At 47.0% G+C, this 20,573-nt stretch overlaps 1 protein-coding gene across 4 annotated transcripts in view; it reads left to right on the top strand.

Moving 5' to 3' along the window:
* Positions 1-20,573, top strand: part of LOC143974432 (multidrug and toxin extrusion protein 1-like) — a 167,902-nt gene that overhangs the window by 145,798 nt on the left and 1,531 nt on the right. For 2 of the 4 annotated variants that reach the window (XM_077475815.1, XM_077475832.1), the window contains 3 exons: positions 4,360-4,454; positions 8,137-8,221; positions 18,993-19,034. In XM_077475815.1, coding sequence (XP_077331941.1) covers positions 4,360-4,454; positions 8,137-8,221; positions 18,993-19,034 — 222 coding nt within the window. The remainder of the gene's footprint in view (positions 1-4,359; positions 4,455-8,136; positions 8,222-18,992; positions 19,035-20,573) is intronic. The other 2 variants (XM_077475824.1, XM_077475843.1) reach the window with 2 other exon arrangements.

The following is a 20,573-nucleotide window of genomic DNA, read 5'->3' as shown; positions in this document are numbered from 1 at the left end:
GCCAATAGGTCTATAGAGCAGTGATGGCGAGCCTTTTTTAGCCCGAGTGCCCAAACCGCAACGCAAAACCAACTTATTTCTTTCAAAGTGCCAACACAGAATTAAACCTGCCAGCGGCTCTGTACGGAGGATGGGACTGATCTTCCCTCTGAATCAATCCTAAGGGACCAAAAATCTACGATTCTAGCAGATTCGCTCAGAATGCATCGATCAGCAATGCGTTGTGCTCAGAATGCACTGACCTACCTGACCATTACACTCACCTACCTGACCATTGCACTCACCTACCTGACCATTGCCCTGACCTACCTGACAACTGCACTCATCTACCTGACACATGCATTCACCTACCCGACACCTACACTCACTTATCTGACCATTACACTCACCTACCCGACACATACATTCGCCTACCTGACCATTGCACTCACCTACCTGACCATTGCACTCACCTACCTGACCATTGCACTCACCTACCTGACCATTGCACTCACCTACCTGACCATTGCACTCACCTACCTGACCAATGCACTCACCTACCTGACCAATGCACTCACCTACCTGACCAATGCACTCACCTACCTGACAACTGCACTCACCTACCTGACAACTGCACTCACCTACCTGACAACTGCACTCACCTACCTGACGCATGCATTCACCTACCTGACACATACATTTACCTACCTGACACCTGCACTCACCTATCTGACCATTACACTCACCTACCCGACACATACATTTGCCTACCTGACACATGCACTCACCTACCTGACACATGCACTCACCTACCTGACACATGCACTCACCTACCTGACCATTGCACTCACCTACCTGACCATTGCACTCACCTACCTGACCATTGCACTCACCTACCTGACCATTACACTCACCTACCCGACACATACACTCACCTACCCGACCCATGCACTCACCTACCTGACCATTGCATTTGCCTACCTGACACATGCACTCACCTAACTGACCATAGCACTCACCCGCCTGACCATAGCACTCACCCGCCTGACCATAGCACTCACCCGCCTGACCATAGCACTCACCCGCCTGACCATTACACTCACCTGCCTGACCATTACACTCACCTGCCTGACCATTGCACTTGCCTACCTGACACATGCATTCACCTACCTGACCATAGCACTCACCTACCTGACCATAGCACTCACCTACCTGACCATAGCACTCACCTACCTGACCATTGCACTCACCTGCCTGACCATTGCACTCACCTGCCTGACCATTGCACTCACCTGCCTGACCATTACACTCACCTCCCTAACACATACGCTCACCTCCCTGACACATGCACTCAGCTACCTGACCATTACACCCACCTACCTGACCATTACACCCACCTACCTGACCATTGCACCCACCTACCTGACCATTACACTCACCTACCCGACACATATACTCACCTATCTGACACATGCACTCACCGAATTAACACCTTTATTTTGAAAAATTGAGTAAAATCGGTAACTGTACAGAGCACAATGTCAGCATTGCCGTGAGTTGGTTTGTATTTGTTTGTAGATCGTTACATACCGTTAAACAAGCAGGGAAATAATGGATCCACTCCGCGTTGATCTTACCTGTCTCCAGTCTCTCCGGCAGCTCATTCCCACCTGCAAGTCTCCTCTGATCCCAGCCGCATGTTCTCCCAGTAACGCCCAGCACGTCACCACTGATTTGTTTGATGGTGGGTGCAGTGTGGATGAGACAGCCTCTATGATTGGATTAGCGTGCGCATGTGACCCCCGGGCACTTATTCTTTGTCACGCCAACTCGCCTACAGAACTGTGGGAGATGTAGTTTGCGGTGCGGATGATTATGTTTTCACTGTGTGCTTTTCTCATTTAATGGCTCTCCTTTCATGGCGTGCCCACAGAGAGGGCTCGGCGGGCCATCAGTGGCACGCGTGCCATGGGTTCGCCATCACTGCTATAGAGCTTAGGGCTTGATTCCTATGGAGCAGTGACACACTCAACCAGTAGTGTGTAGGCTTTGTGGGCTCCCTTTGAAAGGGCGCCAGGAATATTTGTAGGGGAATGGCGTGTTTCCTATTAAGGCTGTTCTGGCTCTTTGTGGGGTGTAGCTATCTTCCTTATACTGTTAGTATCTATCCATAAGGTTTCTGTTGGCTATGTTGGAAACCTTTCTTTTTTACGCCTTCCAACTCTTGTGTTTTGGGCTAGTTATTTCCCAAACATGCTGCCATGGGGCCTGTCAGGAAACAGAAAATGTACTATCAAATATTTACCATAATTTTCTTTTCCTGATGGGCTCCATGGCAGTTCCCTCCCATGATCATGAGTAGGCTAGTAATGGAACGCTGCCTCTGGCTCAGTCTGAAAATTTATGGGAGTGAGGTCCTATGGGGTAGGTGCGAGGGCGGGGCTACCCAAATGTATGCTGTCATGGAGCCCATCAGGAAAGGAAAATTGTGGTAAGTATTTTATAGAAAATGTTTTCTTTGTATTATGTCACTAAGGCCTCATTTTCATTGGCACTGTGGCCTAGCATTAAGCGGTCATTACCCACCCCTCAGCACTTCTAAACAAAAAGCGACATGCTGATGATGTCAGTGCCCATTTTTAGCCAATGAATTCTTTGTTTTGTTTTCGTGTGTTGAGAGGCAGGAATGTTTGGATAGAGATAAGTTTGGAGCATGCTATCACTAGTGGTGACAGGGCCACCCATGGCTAGAATCCCTGCTGACTTCAACAGGAATCATAGAAATTCGAGCTGTGTATAGCCAGCTTAAAGGGGTTGTAAACCCTCCATTTTATTTTTAAACAAACATGGCATACTTACCTCCACTGCGCAGTTCGTTTTGCACAGAGTGGCCCCAATTCTGGGATCCCTCAGCGGTGCTACTGGCTCCTCCCCGCATTGAGTGTCCACGTTGCAGAAGTGCTCTCCTTGGTGGACACCCGTGCGGGCATGCTCCTGAGTCCCACATCTGTGTCCATTCACACAGAATGCAAGACTTGGCCCCGCCCCCTGCTCCGCATCATTGGATTTGATTGACAACAGCAGGAGCTAATGGCTGCGCAGCTATCAATCTATCCAATCAGGACACGAGACACCAGCTAGAGCTGGTGTGCTCATTCCTGGCCGGAGAAGGATCAGGGCCAGGTAAGTAAAACGGGGGCTGGGGGGGCTGCAGCATCACAGAAGGTTTACATAGAATGCATTAAGGTGAAAAAACTTGAGGGTTTACAACCCCTTTAAGGTTGCTGGAGACTTGTGTTTTTGGGACCACATACAGTAACATATCTGAGCATGTTTAGTTAAGCTGGACATACACAAAGAGCCTGGGAGGGGACCCCATGCCTTTTTAATCTTTTTATGTGAGGCTTCCTCCTAAAATCCAGAACAGACCCCAATTAAGGATAAGGGTTCTGATATGAATTGTGGGGGAGACAATTCTTTTTTTATCCTTTTTCCTCGTTCTTGCTGTAGAATGTACTACAGCAAAAGTGATAGTTGAAAGGGAAATGTCTTTTAACAACAATTTAAATGGCATTTATTTTTTCTTTATAATTTCAGATTTTCTGTGGTGCATTATAAATATTGTATAGATGCGCCACTTCCCAAGCAGGTTGGAGTCATCCTCTAGGCCAATGTTTTTCAAAGGAATTTTGTATTTTTAATGTTTCATTCAAAAAATCAAAAAAATCACTGCTCCCTGCAAAATTGTATTTTTATACTTTTTTGTTGCTTCGATACATGTCCCCCCTGGTAGTGCCCAGCCCCTATACCATTTGTTTGACAACCCCTTGCCTATGAGCCTTCAAAATGTTACTGCTTGTAGAGTTGAATGAAAGGTATATGGAGGTGTAGGATATTCCAAAAGCACTGAGCACAGCCTCATGCAGGTTGGGCTCAAATAGGTGTAACTTACAGCCGTTTACACATGCACTAAGAGTGAGCAACTAACACTTATGTCATTTCTGTATTGAAAGATTTCAGCATTAGAATTACAGTATGTCTACTAACATACAGCAGAAATGTTCTTCTTGTATCGTGGGGATCGGGCCCCGCACTTCCCCAGTTTAAACCAGCTCAGCTGACATGCTGAGAGGGATTGGCTAAAATATCAAACAAATATCCAGTTGTGGTACATGTAGCTGGAATAGGACACCAAAAGAAATGGGCTTTTTTCATAAAAATATTCATTTTCCCAGTTGTGTGGCCATTTGGCGATGATCAGATCTTAGATGTTAGAGCTCTGGAAATAACAAAAATAAGCAGAGAATGAAGAAGACACAAGCTGTATTGCCAACATCATCACTGCCTGTTCCCAGATAATCAGACATTACTTTCACCCAGGGTTTTGGCTTGGAGTTCTCCTGTGTGCATTCTTACAAAGTATCGGTTTCCTGACCTTCGTATTCCGGATTGACTGGGATAAGGCCTCTCAGGAGGTAAGATTTCTCTAGCTATCATTCCTGATGTATTGGTGGCATTGTGAACTGCCATTGACCTCCAACTATTGTCAGGCTACATTCACACTTGAGCTGAGCGTCTTTTTTTTAAAGTAGTTATTAAGCAAGGGATTTTCAGGCACTTCTATTGAAGACTTTTGGGGTCAAAACATTTAAAGTTTGTAGCTCAAAAGAAGCTTGTGTACTTTTTTCAAGCTACGAGCTTCAAGCATCAAGCAACACTGCGTTCAGGTGTGAACAGGCAAAATTGAAAACCATGGAATTTTGGATGTTGAGTGTTTTGGAGCTTAAGGCTGGATTCACACCTATGCCTTTTTTTTTCCTTTTTGCATTTTGCAGATTTGCACTACAGTCCATTTACTATGGTTTCCTATGGAACACGTTCTGTAGTGCAAATCTGCAAAATGCAAAAAGCACAAAAAATGCATAGGTGTGAATCCAGCTTAAAGCAACAATGCCTGGAGATGAATGGTTACCTAATTATGTAAGTATCAAAATAATTATAAATAAAAATGAAATGTACACTAAATAAAGAATGAGTTCACAAAGCAAAACTGGCTAAGGTATAAAGCTTTGAAATTGCTTAAAGTCTAAATCCAGCAGTGGTGGGCCACTGGGGGGGGGGGGGGGGTTTAAGCACCCGATTAGAGCCAGAGGTTCAAAATAGGGCGGGCATTGCGCTATGAGCCTACCCAGGTGTGTTACAATAGTGAATGAATATTTTCTATTGAAACACTGATCCTCCTCCTGGCCAATCAGGAAGTGGGTATGAGACCCGTTTCCCGATTGTCCGAAAAGACAAGCATCCCGATTGGCCACCGTGGAGGAGGCAGGGAGCGGAAGTTATGGAGAGCAGGAGAAGGGGAAGAATTTCCTGTTTACACGGCGGGACTTTCTTTTAAAGAGGCTGCCGAGAAAACAGTAGTTTCTCCTGTATGTCTGTTGGTGCTCGTCCCACCTCCTCCCTATCTCCTCCAAGGCTGCAGATGGGCATGGATCAGGCTGCACTGATGGCAATGGTGAGTCTGCATTCATGACAATGGGGGTGCTGCATTTATGGCAATGGGGGTGCTGCGTTCATGGCAATGGGGGTGCTGCGTTCATGGCAATGGGGGTGCTGCATTCATGCCAATGGGGTTTGCTGCATTCATGGCAACGGGGGTGCTGCATTCTGGACAACGGGGGTGCTGCATTCTGGACAACGGGGGTGCTGCATTCTGGACAACGGGGGTGCTGCATTCTGGACAACGGGGGTGCTGCATTCTGGACAACGTGGGTGCTGCATTATGGGCAACATAGGTGCTGCATTTATGACAATGAGGGTGCTGTATTTATAACAATGAGGGTGCTGCATTTATGACAATGAGGGTGCTGCATTTATGACAATGAGGGTGCTGCATTTATGACAATGAGGGTGCTGCATTTATGGCAATGGGGGTGCTGCATTCATGGCAATGGTGGGGCTGGAGATGGGCACTGATTAGGCTGCACTGATGGGCACTGGCCCTTATTTTGCTTCACAGTTCTTTATATAAAATTTAAGATTTTTTCCTAAAACGTCCTTTTTAAAAGTTAAGGTGCACGTTATAAGCCGATAAAAACGCTATATCCAAATAACACAACCAAGCTCATCTTTTCACCACACGCAGTCACAAAGGCAAGAGAATTCTTGTTGGGCAGTGTATTAGTGCTGGGATGAACACACCGAATTTTAATGGTTTAAAGAATGTCAGGCAAAATGGTCGGCCCTCACGCATGTTCACTTCATCAAATCTGGCCCTCTTTGAAAAAAGTTTGGACACCCCTGCCCTAGACCTAACAAGCATTTATTCTTTGCAGTGAGAGTATTGTCAGGTCACCTTGAGGCGAGGTGACAGGTGCACACCGTAGGATCAGGAGTGCACCGCAAGGTTGTGGACCCTACGGCTGACTGCTGCAGACGGGGGACAGATCCCGATGGGGTTAGAGCGTAAGATTCCCTGGGGCGCGGAGTCTAAGAGCCAGCAGGTGTTCACCAGTGCCTCTGGTGGTGAGGATGGACTTGGCTGCAACTGGCTCCAGGTCGCGACCCCCAGGGTCCCCCAGCTCACACCCACAGTAGGCAACAGGAGGATAGGGATGGTGAGGGACAAAGCCAAGGTCGGGGCCACAAGCAGACAAGAATAGTCGGGGACACGCCAAAAGGTCAGGATCACAGGCAAGCAGGGATAGTCAAAGACACGCCAAAGTCGGTAACGGAAACCAGTAGAAGAGCACACGGCAGGTAACAGGAAGCTAAACACACAAAGGAATACACAATGGTTGATCAGCCCTGATAGCCTGCAGTGCACAGGTTAATATAGGGCTCCCTGATAGGGCCTGGGGTGGAGCCATGCTTAGAGGAGAGGTTATAAAAACCACCAGGTGGAAGTGGCTGGCCTCTTGAGTCTGAAGACATGAGGGGAGGTAAGCAAACACAGGAAGATCACTGCATAACCATGACAGGTATTTTTTGTGTTTATCCCACAGTTGTTTTCTATGTGCCCTGTTCACACCATACATGTGCCACAGTGTGAAAAAAAATACAGCCCACCACACATGGTGTGAACAAGTTCTAACAAGCAGATCTTGCTTGAGTGGAGAAGAAATGGGCTGCCTTACTGCAGTGCATCATAGACCATGAAAGCATGTTTTACCACAGTGCATAGTGCCCTTGTTGTTACCAGCTTTTCTTATTTTTCTACTGTCTATAAACTAGGACTGCAAAAATTCAGGCTTCCCTGGTCCCACTGTGTTGTTTAGTTCTTCCACCCTTACTGTATCTTGGCATAGGGAGATTGTGCAAGAGTTTGGGGTGGGGCCCCTCTGCCCCAAAGCACTCACCCCCCCCATGTTGTGGGCATTTGACCTGGTGTGGTTCAGGAGGAGGGGGCACTCGCTTGTCCCAACCTTCTTTCCCGACCTGCCAGGCTGTGTGCTCGGATAAGGATCTAGTATGGTTTTGGGGGGACCCCCATGCCATTTTTTCTGCGTAGGGGTTATCCTTAAAATCTATACCAGACTGAAGGGCCTGGTATGCTATTGGAGGGAGAAACCATGGCTTTTTTATTTTTTTTTATTTGGCAGGGAGAACCCCTTCAATATCATCAGAGCACAAGTCAAATTTGTACACAATTTGTCACAATTGTATATGCTATATTATTTTTTTCTTCATTTGCAATTTTTTTTCCCCACTAAAGTGGAGTTACCCTTTAACTTCAACCATGTGGTACAAGGGCCTGTCTGATTGCATACAAATTGAAAGTGTTTAGGTTTGACCTCATATTCAATGGTTTTGGTAAATGTAAAGGAAAATTGTACAAGAAAATTGTATAATGTATGGACAGCCAAAGGGACCATTCTCACTGATGTGCTTTGATAATGCAATTTTACAACACGGTATTGCAGTGCATGTCGATGAGTGATAAAAATGCGTATTGCCATTAATAACGTCACCCAAGCGCATTTGTACAGTAACTGCCAATACACCAGCAGTACTGAGCACCACAATGCACATACTGTGAATGGATTTTCTGACTAGTAGTTAAGAGTGTTTCCAGGAAATATTTGGTTGTTAGCTGATTTCGATTACTGCCTGTCGTTCCACTGTAAAGTTTGCAGCAAACACGTTTTCTTCTTGCAGGCACAGGCACGGGCTAAGGAGAGGCAGCAGATGGTACTATCCACTAACAGCAACCCAACAATTTATCAGAGGGCTTCTGTGACAGGTGAGCAACATGGGGAAAACATATATATATATATATATATATATATATATATATATATATATATATATATATATATATATAATATATATACACATATACACACACATAAGGCAGGGACAAGGAGTGGACAAAAGGGGTGAGGGTGCCACAAGTTTTTTTCTACTATAAGGCCCATTTCACACCAAGCCGCTATTTTTAGCGCCACCGCCATTTTGGCGGCGCTATTCGTCCGCTAGCAGGCGGTTTTAACCCTCCGCTAGCGGCCGAAAAGGGGTTAAATCCGCCCGCAAAACGTCACCGGAGCTGTTTTGCCGGCGGTATCGCAGCGCTGGCCCATTTATTTCAATGGGGAGCAGCGGTGGAGGAGCAGTGAGTTCACCGCTCCTTCACCGCTCCAAAGAAGCTGCTCGGGCTTTCACACTGGAGTGTATGGAGCCTCTTTTTTTCAGGCGCTAGGCAGGTGCTATTTTTAGCGCTGTAGCGCCTGAAAAACGTCGGCAGTGTGAAAGGGGTCTAAGGCTGACAGGAGTAGTGACGGTGGCATCACTACTTCTGTTAGCCAAGCGCTGGAAGCAGCAAGGAGAGGAGAGATCCAGGAGGAGGTTCGGGCTGTGCTCTCTCCCCCTCCTCCTCATAAGCTTGCACATAATGAAGGGGGAAAGGGGACGTAATTTGGCATCTTTGCCCTGGGCACTGGGTGATCTTGTCCTGGCCGTGTGTGTGTGTGTGTGTGTATGTGTATATATATATGTATATGTATATATATATATATGTATATGTGTATATATATATATATATATATATATATATATATATATATATATATATGTATATATATATATATAGATAGATAGATAGATAGATATAGATATATATATAGATATATATATTGTCCTTATGTACGTGTAGTGGATGACATTTGGGATCAAATGTCACACGCATTGTAAATTTAGTTTTTGGCTTCAGGACAATAAAGGTCTTGAGGGTTAATTATTGTAGATAGGTCTAACACCAGTCTGGCCAGGCTGTGTTTAGAAGTTCTGCCTGGTCATGTGAACAGTGAGGTGCATATGAGAGGCCAGAACCAAGCCTGGTTGGATGTTTTGGTATCGGCCCTCTCGGAGCCATTCAGCGGGAGTGCCGGGGCCCGCTGAGGAGTCTGGGAGGGGGTACTTAAACAGGTGTGGGTCACATGTTCAGGGTTCCGGAGTTGTTCGTGAGACCTGTGTTGTCTGTTCTGGTTCCAGGACCAGGGTAGCCCCTTGAGGGGTCCCGGTCATGGGGTGTTCGACATCCCGCAACATGTTCCTGTTAGTGGCCCCTGATAGACCTGTCTGGTCTGGGGTAGGGATTCGTCTGTTCCCAAGTCTCGAAACCTGCTGGTCCGAGGTGCAGTAACTGAGGGAGGCTTCCAAGTGTCCAGGTGTGCTCTGGGCTTGGAGGGACACCACAGCTCATGGAAGTTACCGGGGGAGGACTCTTCGGAGGAGGGCCGGCAAGTGGCATCATGAGAAGTGCCTGGTTACTGAGTTGGGAAGGACGTTGACGAATTCACAATTTTCCAGTACCATAAAGGAAGCGAGAAACGTTCCAGGTACTTTTGGAAAAAGGTTCCTGTATACCCTCAGTTGATTGTTCAAGTTTTGAGTCAACGTGCTGACTACCATGATCTCTGGCTAGAGATCTGTTCAGCCTTGAAGTCCCCAGCTGCGAGTGGCTACTCTCTGGGTGGAAATAGAGACTTTTCTAAACCTGCAGTTCAAGGTGCCTGAGTTCTTCACCCGTGCCCTCTGTTCCCTAAGAGACTGTGTTTGTAAAAGTTCTACTGCAAAATAAACCTTTTTGAAAGGACTCCATTCCTGTCAGTGTACAAGTCGTTGGGTATCAACCCTGGGAACCCCTAAACGCGGAGGAGCAGGCCAGAAGAAGGTAACGGGTAAGCTCATTAAGTCAAGGCCGCCCTGCAATGGGTTGTGGCTGCTACACATGGGTGCTCGTGGTTCGGGATTTAGCGTTACCTTGCAGGGCCTTGGAACAGAGAGTGAAGAATGTGTTTTTCGACACAGAGATCAGCACCATTTTGGAAAGTCTTTCAGTGAGGTCCGCAAGCATGGGAGGAGCCTGTATCAAAAGCCAGCGAAAATCGACAGGAGCCAGCGCCCAGTGGCAGGAGTCTGAGCAGATTTTTTTCCCAGCATGAGGCACAGCTGAAGTGTGGGTTGCAGAGGGAAGGACTGAGTTTACCTTCTCGGAATTGGAGAGAAGGAAAATTCATCGGGATGTACCGTGTACCGGGAGTGCAACTTGTTCCAGGACCCAGGATGCCCTTGGGAACGGGTCTTGTAGGAACGCTGCCACTCGGGTCAGTATTTACGGACACGGGCATTCGTTTGCTACCACAGGAGCGGTTTATGCTCTACACTACTGGAAACGTCGACGGCCTGGGTATGCTGTGTGGAAAGTGCAACGGTCTGGTCGCCAACCCTCGGCCACTCTCTAGATGTGGCAAGTGTGAAGTATATGTCTTCAAGGTGGACTAGCCGATTGGGCTGCCAAGGGCCTACTGCATGGACTGGGCCATGGGTATAACAGATGAACCGGCTGTTCTCGCTCCGCTGGTGAGGCCTTCCACAAAGGTGACACCGGTTGTTGTTGATGTTCCGGAGATGCTGCTACTTCCACCGCGTGGACTGCGGAGGAAACCACCCTGGAACAAATGGACACTGCTTCTACCATTTTTTCAGAAGTTACCATGCCTCCACTGGAAAGAGTGAAGAGCACAAAGTCTTCAAGGAAGCCGCACAAGGTCCCGCCACTGAGTCCAGCTGGATCCGATCAGCGGAAGGAAACTGTTTCAGATAAAAGTCTTAAAGTCTGACCGTGAGTACATCTTCGTCTAATTATCTACCGGCAGAGGAGTGCAGAGTAGGGATGGCCGAACTGTTCGCCCGGCGGTCGTTTTGCGGCGAATTTTTGCGTGTTCGCGATTCGCCCGATCAGCGAACTATTGCTGCTGTTCCTCCGGCGGACATATGTGTTTACAGTGTGAAACTTTGACCCATGATGACACATCCATCATGGGGTACAGGACAGCCAATTGAGACATTTCAGCACATGGACGATTGGACATTCCCCCTACCTTATAAATAGACCTGATCTGGCGGCCATTTTACATTCTGTCTTATGTCATTATAGGGAGAGGTTGCTGTGTGGAGCAGGGAGAGACTGTAGTGACACAAATCGCTAGCTATTAGGTCCACAAAAGTCCTTTTAAGGACTGGTATGGTATAGGTGTAGTACAGTATATAGGGTTCAGTGCACTGCTGTGCTGGTGATTGCAGCAGCCTATCTTTTGTCAGTGCAGGGGGGGACAGGACGCTGTGTGCAGCAGAGACAGTCAGTTTAAGCACTAGCTATTACTATTAGGTTCACAAAGGTCCTTTTAACCAGTTCCCGACCGGCGCACGCCGATGTACGTTGGCAGAATGGCACGGGCAGGCATATTGGCGTACAGGTACGTGCAATCTTCAAAGCCGCCCTGCCATCGCGTGCCAGTCGGGACCCCCGTGAGTCCGGTGGCGGGTCCCGCGGACTCGATCGCCGCAGACATACCCGCGATCGTCTCACGGGACAACTGAATGGAGAAATGCTGTGTAAACAGCATTTCCCCATTTTGCCTAGCAACTAGTGACGCTGATCTCTGCTCCATGTGATTGGAGCAGAGATCAGTGTTCACTAAATGAAAGCCCAGCCCCCACACAGTTAGTAACACACCCCTAGGAACACTTAACCCCTACACTGCTACCCACTGGTTGCCAGTGTCATTTACACAGGAATCACTGCATTTATATAGCAGTGATTGCTGTATAACTGACAATGGTCCCAAAAATGTGTCAAAAATGTGTCCGCCGCAATGTCGCAGTCACAATAAAAATCGCCGATCGCCGCCATTACTAATAAAAAAATTAAAAAAAATTATTAATAAAAATGCCATAAAAATATCCCTATTTTGTAAACGCTATAACTTTTGCACAAACCAATCAATAATCGCTTATTGTGATTTTTTTTACCAAAAATATGTAGAAGAATACGTATCGGCCTAAACTGAGGGGAAAAAAATGTTTTTTTATATATTTTTGGGGGATATTATGACAAAAAGTAAAAAATGATGCGTTTTTTTTCAAATTTGTCGCTCTATTTTTGGTTACAGCGCAAAAAATTAAAACCGCAGGGGTGATCAAATACCACCAAAAGAAAGCTCTATTTGTGGGAAAAAAAAGGACGTCAATTTTGTTTGGGAGCCACGTCGCATGACCGTGCAATTGTCAGTTAAAGCGACGCAGTGCCGAATCGCAAAAAGTGGTCTGGTCTTTGACCAGCAAAATGGTCCGGTCTGTAAGTGGTTAAGGACTGGTATAGGTGTACAGTATATAGGGTTGTACACGTATAATATACTTTCTTCCAAATATAGAAAGAATATTATACTTGACTGCTGCCCTATTCTGCATGAGTCCTTTATCAGTGTAGGGACTGAGGTACAGTCTGCAAATCACTAGCTACTAGGTCCACAGAGGTCCTTGTAAGGACTGGTATAGGTGTGCAATATATAGGGTGCTGGTGCACTGCTGCAGATTACTGCCCTATTCTTCAGAAGTCCTTTATCAGTGTAGGGACTGAGGTACAGTCTGCAAATCACTAGCTGCTAGGTCCACAAAGGTCCTTGTAAGGACTGGTATAGGTGTACAATATATAGGGTGCTGGTGCACTGCTGCAGATTACTGCCCTATTCTGCAGCAGTCCTTTATCAGTGTAGGGACTGAGGTACAGTCTGCAAATCACTAGCTACTAGGTCCACAAAGGTCCTTGTAAGGACTGGTATAGGTGTACTATTTGGTGTGCAGTATATAGGTGTGTAATACACATATAAAATGCTTGCACATATAGAAAGCATAGTATAGTGCATTTCCACTGTGCAGCATTGTGACTGCTGAGCGGTTCTGCAGCGATACTACATAGAGTGACAAACGCAATAAAAAAAAGTATTATAACTGGTGTGATAGACCAGTGGCCCCCAAAAACAACAGATTGAAGCGGGGTGTTATATACATTCTTGCACATACATACTTCACTTCTCTAGAGACTTTTGCCACAGTGTCATTTTAAAAATGACAGGCAGAGGAAGAGGCAGGCCCTTCTGCAGGGGTGGTAGGGGTAGGGCAGGAGCAACAGACTTGAGCCAAAGTGGCATATTGCAGAAGGTGCGTGCGATTACGTCAAAGGATGCACCAGACTTGGTTGAGTGGCTCACTCAGCCTTACTCTTCTGCACCCTCCTCATCCTCTCGAACTGCACCCTCTTCTTCACTCTCTGCTATGTGCACCCCCAAAGACACTACCACCAACACCACCACCACCATATACCTTCCGCTTGAGTCACAGGAATTATTTTCTGATCCATATCAAGACATTTCCAATGCGCAGCCACTCTTGGCATTGGATCAGGAAGAGGAGGTAGCAACAACGCTCAGCAGTCTGACGATAGTACCCAGATCAGCCCAAGGAAGAGGTTTGTCCCCGCTGTTGCTGCCTACTCCGAGATCTCTAATTATAGTGGTGGGGAAGGTGACGTAGATGATGGCGTGTCTAGTGATGCCACGTGGGTGCCAACAAGAGAGGAAGAGGAGGGGAGTTCAGAGGGAGATATGGACCAGCAGATAGGGAGGAGAAGCAGGAAGAACTTAGATTGCACAGGAGGGACAAAGCAGAATGCAAATGTATCAGGAGCAAGGCATCAACCATGTACGGTCACATCTGGCGCTCCCAGGACGCCGCCACATGGCTCCGCAGTGTGGGCTTTTTTTAACGTGTCCGCTAATGACAATAGTGTTGCCATCCGCAATCTTTGCAGTCAAGGCATAAGCCGCGGTAAGCCCAACACTCACCTAGGGACGACCGCCTTAAGAAAGCACATGAGCGGTTGTATTATAGTAGATGGGCACAGAAAGCAGAAATCACATTAGGAGAGGTGATTAAAGGGAATAGTATTGTAACGTTTAGGGAAATCACACAAGTATGGGGACATAGAACATTAGATAGATGGAGATATACCCAAATAGTACATTTTACACAAGGGCTCCCACAGCCTCTACGAGGATTGAAGGAGTTAAGGCCACTAGAAAAATTATTTAAAGATGCACACTGTATAGTGAAAAGGGTTTCCAAATTATATAAAATATTACGAGGTGAGGGTGAGGGGGAGTTACCGGAATATGTAAGGAAATGGGAAGGGGAATTAGGGACACTTAGAAATGACGAACACAGAAGGAAAATATTGAAAATGACATACGCACTAGCGAAAGACGCACGAACCCATGAAATGGCATATAAATTAATAGCAAGATGGTATATGACACCCACTAGAATGCAGAAGCTAGGAACTGGTGAGGAAGCGATGTGCTGGAGGGAATGTAAGGAACAAGGATCGTTTAAACATATATGGTGGGAGTGCTCGAAAATAAGATCTTTCTGGGATAAAATAATTCAAAATATTTTTCTGATAACCGGAAGGAGGATTAGGACATGTCCATGGGCTTGCCTGTTCCACGATACAGACATGGGAGTAAGGCAGTACAAAGCTACACTTGTCCCTTATCTCTTGAATGCAGCCAAAGCCTTAATACCGAATCATTGGGGAGACCCGCAGGAGCCGACAATTCTGGAGTGGGTTAAGAGGGTGGAGCAGATTAGGCGGATCGAAGATGGGATCAATAAAACCCAGGAGATAGAAAATGAAATTCAAGGAAAGTGGCAAAAATGGCTGACATTCTTAGAGAGTGGGAATTACCATGTCTGATTAAATAGGAGAAGGTGACAAGGAGGGGGACGAAGGGTATAGGAGGAGAGGGGGGGGGCACTTCTCCTCCTTCTTTTTTTTTTTTTTTTCTCTTTTTTCTGTGCCCAAGGGGGGAGGAGGGGGGTTGAGGGGTTTTAAATGTATTTCTTAAAAGGAGAGGCGGAAGTAGCCTACGGTTTGTGAAATAAATTAAAAAATATTCTCATCCGCAAGAATTGTAAAAACATATCTGAATAATGTACTAAAAAGATAAATAAAGAATATAAAAAAAAAAAAAAAAAAAAAGAAAGCACATGAGCTGCCATCACTGAGCCCAGTGGGAGCAATGGAACAACGGAACCAGTGGCTGCTCATGCGCGATGCATGCAGACTTCTACAGCCATTTGATGAGATCACCAAACTGGTCAGTCGCAGCCATGGCGCCATCAGTGACATGGTACCTTATGCCTTCTTTATGGAGCGTGCATTGCGTCGTGTCATTGATCAAGCCGTGGAGGAGCAGGAGCGGGAAGATGAGGAAGTCGCAATGCTGGATGAATTCCCAGGGGGGGCTACTCTATCTGAGACAAGTCAACAGGAGTCTGAAGAGGAGTCAGAGGAGGATGGTGCTGGGGCGGGTGAGGAGGAGCAAGAAGAGCATGCTTTAAACCTTTCCGGGATCCCTGTTGTGCGTGGATGGGGAGAGAACGATGAGGACGACATTATCCTGGATGATGAGCAAGAGCCTGGCCACCACACCGCTTCCAGTTTAGTGCAAATGGGGGCCTTCATGCTCCAGTGTTTTAACAGGGACCCTCGTATAAAAAGCATAAGGGTCAAGGACCAGTACTGGGTGGCAATGTACTTAGACCCCCGGTACAAACACAAAATGGTGGAAATGTTACCACCGTCACAGAGGGCTGTTAGAATGGAGCACTTCCAGGCCTTTGTTTCGAGAAATGCTGCATTCTGCTTTTGCGTGTGCTGGCAGAGGAGCAATTCCCACTCCCAGAGAAAGAGTTGCGGGTACCAATCCAACAGCGCCTGCAAGAAGTGGGCGGTTTGAAGATGTGTTGGTGACTTCTGATATGAGGTCATTCTTTCAGCCGACCCATCTACAGGTGTCATCCGGATCCAGCATCAGGGAACGCCTAGACCAGTGATGGCGAACCTTGGCACCCCAGATGTTTTGGAACTACATTTCCCATGATGCTCAACTACACTGCAGAGTGCATGAGAATCATGGGAAATGTAGTTCCAAAACATCTGAGGTGCCAAGGTTCGCCATCACTGGCCTAGACCGATAGGTGTCCGACTACATTGGGTTAACGGCCGATGTGGACGCTCTGAGGAGTGATGAACCGCTGGACTATTGGGTGGGCAGGCTTGACCTCTGGCCAGAGCTTGCCCAATTTGCAATGGAACTGTTGGCTTTCCCCTCATCCAGTGTCCTGTCCGAAAGGACGTTCAGCGCAGCAGGGGGGATCGTGACCGATAAGCGCACTCGCCTAGCTCACGACAGTGTTGACTACCTCACATTTCTAAAAATGAATGAGACATGGATCTCGGAGGAATTCAACACATGTGACCAGTAGACCATGTATATCTCTATAAACGATTTATTTAATCGAGCACACAGACCTTTTTTCTACATTTGGCTCACTTCCTTGTACAAAAAAAGCACACCGTACTATATGCCCGTACCCTCCTGTTTGAAGAGGTTGAGCGGTGTCATATTTTTGGGGCCCAGCAGCGAGTTTCTGGTATCAGTGCTGCTGTCAGTGCTCTCTATCTCGGTGCTGGTGTCAGTGCTCTCTATCTCGGTGCTGATGTCAGTGCTCTCTATCTCGGTGCTGATGTCAGTGCTCTATATCACGGTGCTGGTGTCAGTGCTCTATATCACGGTGCTGGTGTGGTCTCAGTGCTCTCTATCATGGTGCTGGTGTCAGTGCTCTCTATCACGGTGCTGGTGTTAGTGCCCTATATCACGGTGCTGGTGTCAGTGCACTCTATCACAGTGCTGGTCTTAGTGCTCTCTTTCACGGTGATGGTGTCAGTGCTCTCTATCACGGTGCTGGTGTTGTTTCAGTGCTCTCTATCTAGGTGCTGGTGTGGTCTCAGTGCTCTCTATCACGGTGCTGGTGTCAGTGCTCTCTATCACGGTGCTGGTGTGGTGTCAGTGCTCTCTATCTCTGTGCTGGTGTCAGTGCTCTCTATCTCTGTGCTGGTGTCAGTGCTCTCTATCACGGTGCTGGTGTGGTCTCAGTGCTCTCTATCACGGTGCTGGTGTCAGTGCTCTCTATCACGGTGCTGGTGTGGTGTCAGTGTTCTCTATCTTGGTGCTGGTGTCAGTGCGCTCTATATCACGGTGCTGGTATCAGTGCACTCTATCACGGTGCTGGTGTCAGTGCTCTACATATCGGTGCTGGTATCAGTGCACTCTATCACGGTGCTGGTGTCAGTGCTCTACATAACGGTGCTGGTGTCAGTGCACTCTATCACGGTGCTGGTGTCAGTGCTCTATATCACGGTGCTGGTGATCATCTCCTGCACCCTCTTCATAGCCTACCCTGACCTTTCCTCTCCTCCATTGCCTTCATGCGCTCCTGAGTCCTGAATTGTCAAAATTTCACATATATAAAAAGAATGCTTGTAGTTGTCGATCCCAGATTCACTCCATACATGTGTTATGTCAGTGGCCATGTGGTGGGACTATGTGTGCACAACTAGTTATTATTTTGTGGCTGGAAATATGACCTAGAAATATGAACTTTTTAAAGTTTGCCTGCCATTGAAGTTAATGGGGCCCGCCGCAAACTTTGCGGTTCGCAAACTTTCGGCCGCGTTCGTGTTTGCGAAACGTCCCGTCGGAAGTTCATCCATCTCTAGTGCAGAGATTCAGAGCTAGAGACACTGTCAGATTTAGAAGATGGGGACATTCTTGGGGTACTGTTGGAGGAGTTGTTGTGGGCAGGGGGAGATGATGTGGCCTCCACTTGTGCAAATGTTACGGACTGGTTGGAGTTGACCTCCGGGAATAGAGTGTTGAACGTGGCGGGTCCTGTTACGGTGAGTGTGACTCTTCCAAAGCCTGTGAAATTGTCCACACTAAAAAGGGGCTCTGCCGTACTGGTGCAGCGGTCCCCAAACTCCTGCATACCACCTGGAGAGGGAAATGCTCGTGGGCTGCCAAAACTTGCAAGGTCACAGAGACTGTTACACAAAAGGGTGGCTGCCGAGTTTGGTTTGAAGTTTCCCTATGTCCCCAGGGATGTTATGACTGTGATTGAGGAAAATCGTGAGGCTTGGTATGAAGATGATGTTTGGAACTAGCTCAAGGTGCCAAAGCCGCTTTGGAAAAGGGCCTTTTCACCGGAGCTTTATGACATATTTCAAGGGTGTTTGTTACACTGGAGCTATGGTCGACACATCTACAGTGACAAAATCGTAATTTGCCGACCGGATAAAGAAAGTGCCATTTATTTCATCACTACAGTGGATGCTCAAGGTAAAGATTTGACTCTACCTGACCCAAGGTTCTGGTGAGCTGTTTTCTGGAGTCAAGTTTTGAGAAGTTGCAGAAAGAAAAGGAGAAGAGTTCCTTGTGTCTTTACATTTTTCAGTATTACTGCAATCCACAAAGACTCTAGGGTAGTTAGACAGGTGGTTCTATAACAGAATACATGTTAAGTTCTTCAGGCCTTGTTAAAGGACTTGCAGTTAAAGTGGCTCTGACCACTAGGTGGCGTGAGTTGGCAGGAAAATAGTGATAGTGCGCAGAGACTTTTCCTTTCACTGATGATTAGAATGTGTTAGAGAAGATATTTCATATGCTGTTGAAGGAGGATATTCCGTTGTATACACGCCAGAATTTTGCCCTTCAAACTCTAGAATGTATAGTGCACAGTGTTGCCTTTTTGCATTATGTTTTCTTTTTCAGGATACATTGAGATCAGCTATCAAGGTCATCGGAGGAGTCCGGGTGGGTTTAGATAGCTAGTTGGGTGGTGTGCATACAGCATTGATGTGACATTGTAATAAGTGTTAAATGTTTGAACATGTTTCCCTTTCTTTCCCTTCCCCAACACCAAAACCAAGAACTCTGGCGCTGTTAGTTTTTTTGTCATTGAGTAGGATTTTTACCCCAGTTGTTATCCAGACGATGGGGACATTGTCTAAATGGCTGGGGGGATGTGTAGTGGATGACATTTGGGATCAAATATCACACGCATTGTAAATTTAGTTTTTGGCCTCAGGACAATAAAGGTCTTGAGGGTTAATTATTGTAGGTAGGCCTAACACCAGTCTGGCCAGGCTGTGTTTAAAAGTTCTGCCTGGTCGTGTGAATGGTGAGGTGCACATGAGAGGCCAGAACCAAGTCTGGTTGGATGTTTTGGTATCGGCCCTCTTGGAGCCAATCAGCGGGAGTGCCGGGGTCCAGTGAGGAGTCTGGGAGGGGGTACTTAAACAGGTGTGGGTCATGTGTTCAGGGTTCCGGAGTTGTTTGTGAGACCCATGTGGTCTGTTCTGGTTCCAGGACTGGGGTAGCCCCGTTAGGGGTCCCGGTCATGGGGTGTTCGTCATCCAGCAACATGTTCCTGTTAGTGGCCCCTGATAGACCTGTCTGGTCTGGGGTAGGGATCCGTCTGTTCCTGAGTCTCGGAACCTGCTGGTCTGAGGCGCAGTAACTGAGGGAGGATTCAAAGTGTCCGGGTGTGCTCTTGGCTTGGAGGGACACCACAGTTTGTGGAAGTGACCGGGGGAGGACTCTTCGGAGGAGGGCCGGCAAGTGGCATCCTGAGAAGTGCCTTGTTACTGAGTGGGGAAGGACGTTGATGAATTCACAATTTTCCAGTACCATAAAGGAAGCGGGAAACGTTCCAGGTACGATTGGAAAAAGGTTCCTGTATACCCTCAGTTGATTGTTCAAGTTTTGAGTCAACGTGCTGACTGCCATGATCTCTGGCTAGAGATCTGTTCAGCCTTGAAGTACCCAGCTGCGAGTGGCTACTCTCTGGGTGGAAATAGAGACTTTGCTAAACCTGTAGTTCAAGGTGCCTGAGTTCTTCACCTGTGCCCTCTGTTCCCTAAGAGACTGTGTTTGTGAAAGTTCTACTGCAAAATAAACCCTTTTGAAAGGACTTCATTCCTGTCAGTGTACAAGTTGTTGGGTATCAACCCTGGGAACCCCTAGACGCGGAGGAGCAGGCCAGGAGAAGGTAACCGGTAAGCCCATTAAGTCAAAGCCGCCCTGCAACGGGTTGTGGCCTCTACATACAGAACAGAATAAGTGTACAAAGGGGGCTCATTTGTGTATGTAAACTGTGAAAAGGTTAAAATCCCTGTCAGGTTTTTATTGCTGTCTGTGTACCTGCTGGGAGATTCCGTCTCTATTTTTGAGACCATTGTCACGTTTACAGTTGTCACCAGAACTGGAAATGAGAAGTACCCAAAGTAAAAACAAACTCATAGGGGTAATAATTGCAGACGCTTTATAAAATAAATATACATGAAAAAAAAA

Source organism: Lithobates pipiens, unplaced genomic scaffold, assembly GCF_037356315.1.
Source record: "Lithobates pipiens isolate NorthernLeopardFrog02 unplaced genomic scaffold, aLitPip1_a1.2 Scaffold_1, whole genome shotgun sequence".
In the NCBI taxonomy this organism is placed as follows: domain Eukaryota; kingdom Metazoa; phylum Chordata; class Amphibia; order Anura; family Ranidae; genus Lithobates; species Lithobates pipiens.
This window is presented reverse-complemented; position numbering and strand designations above follow the sequence as displayed.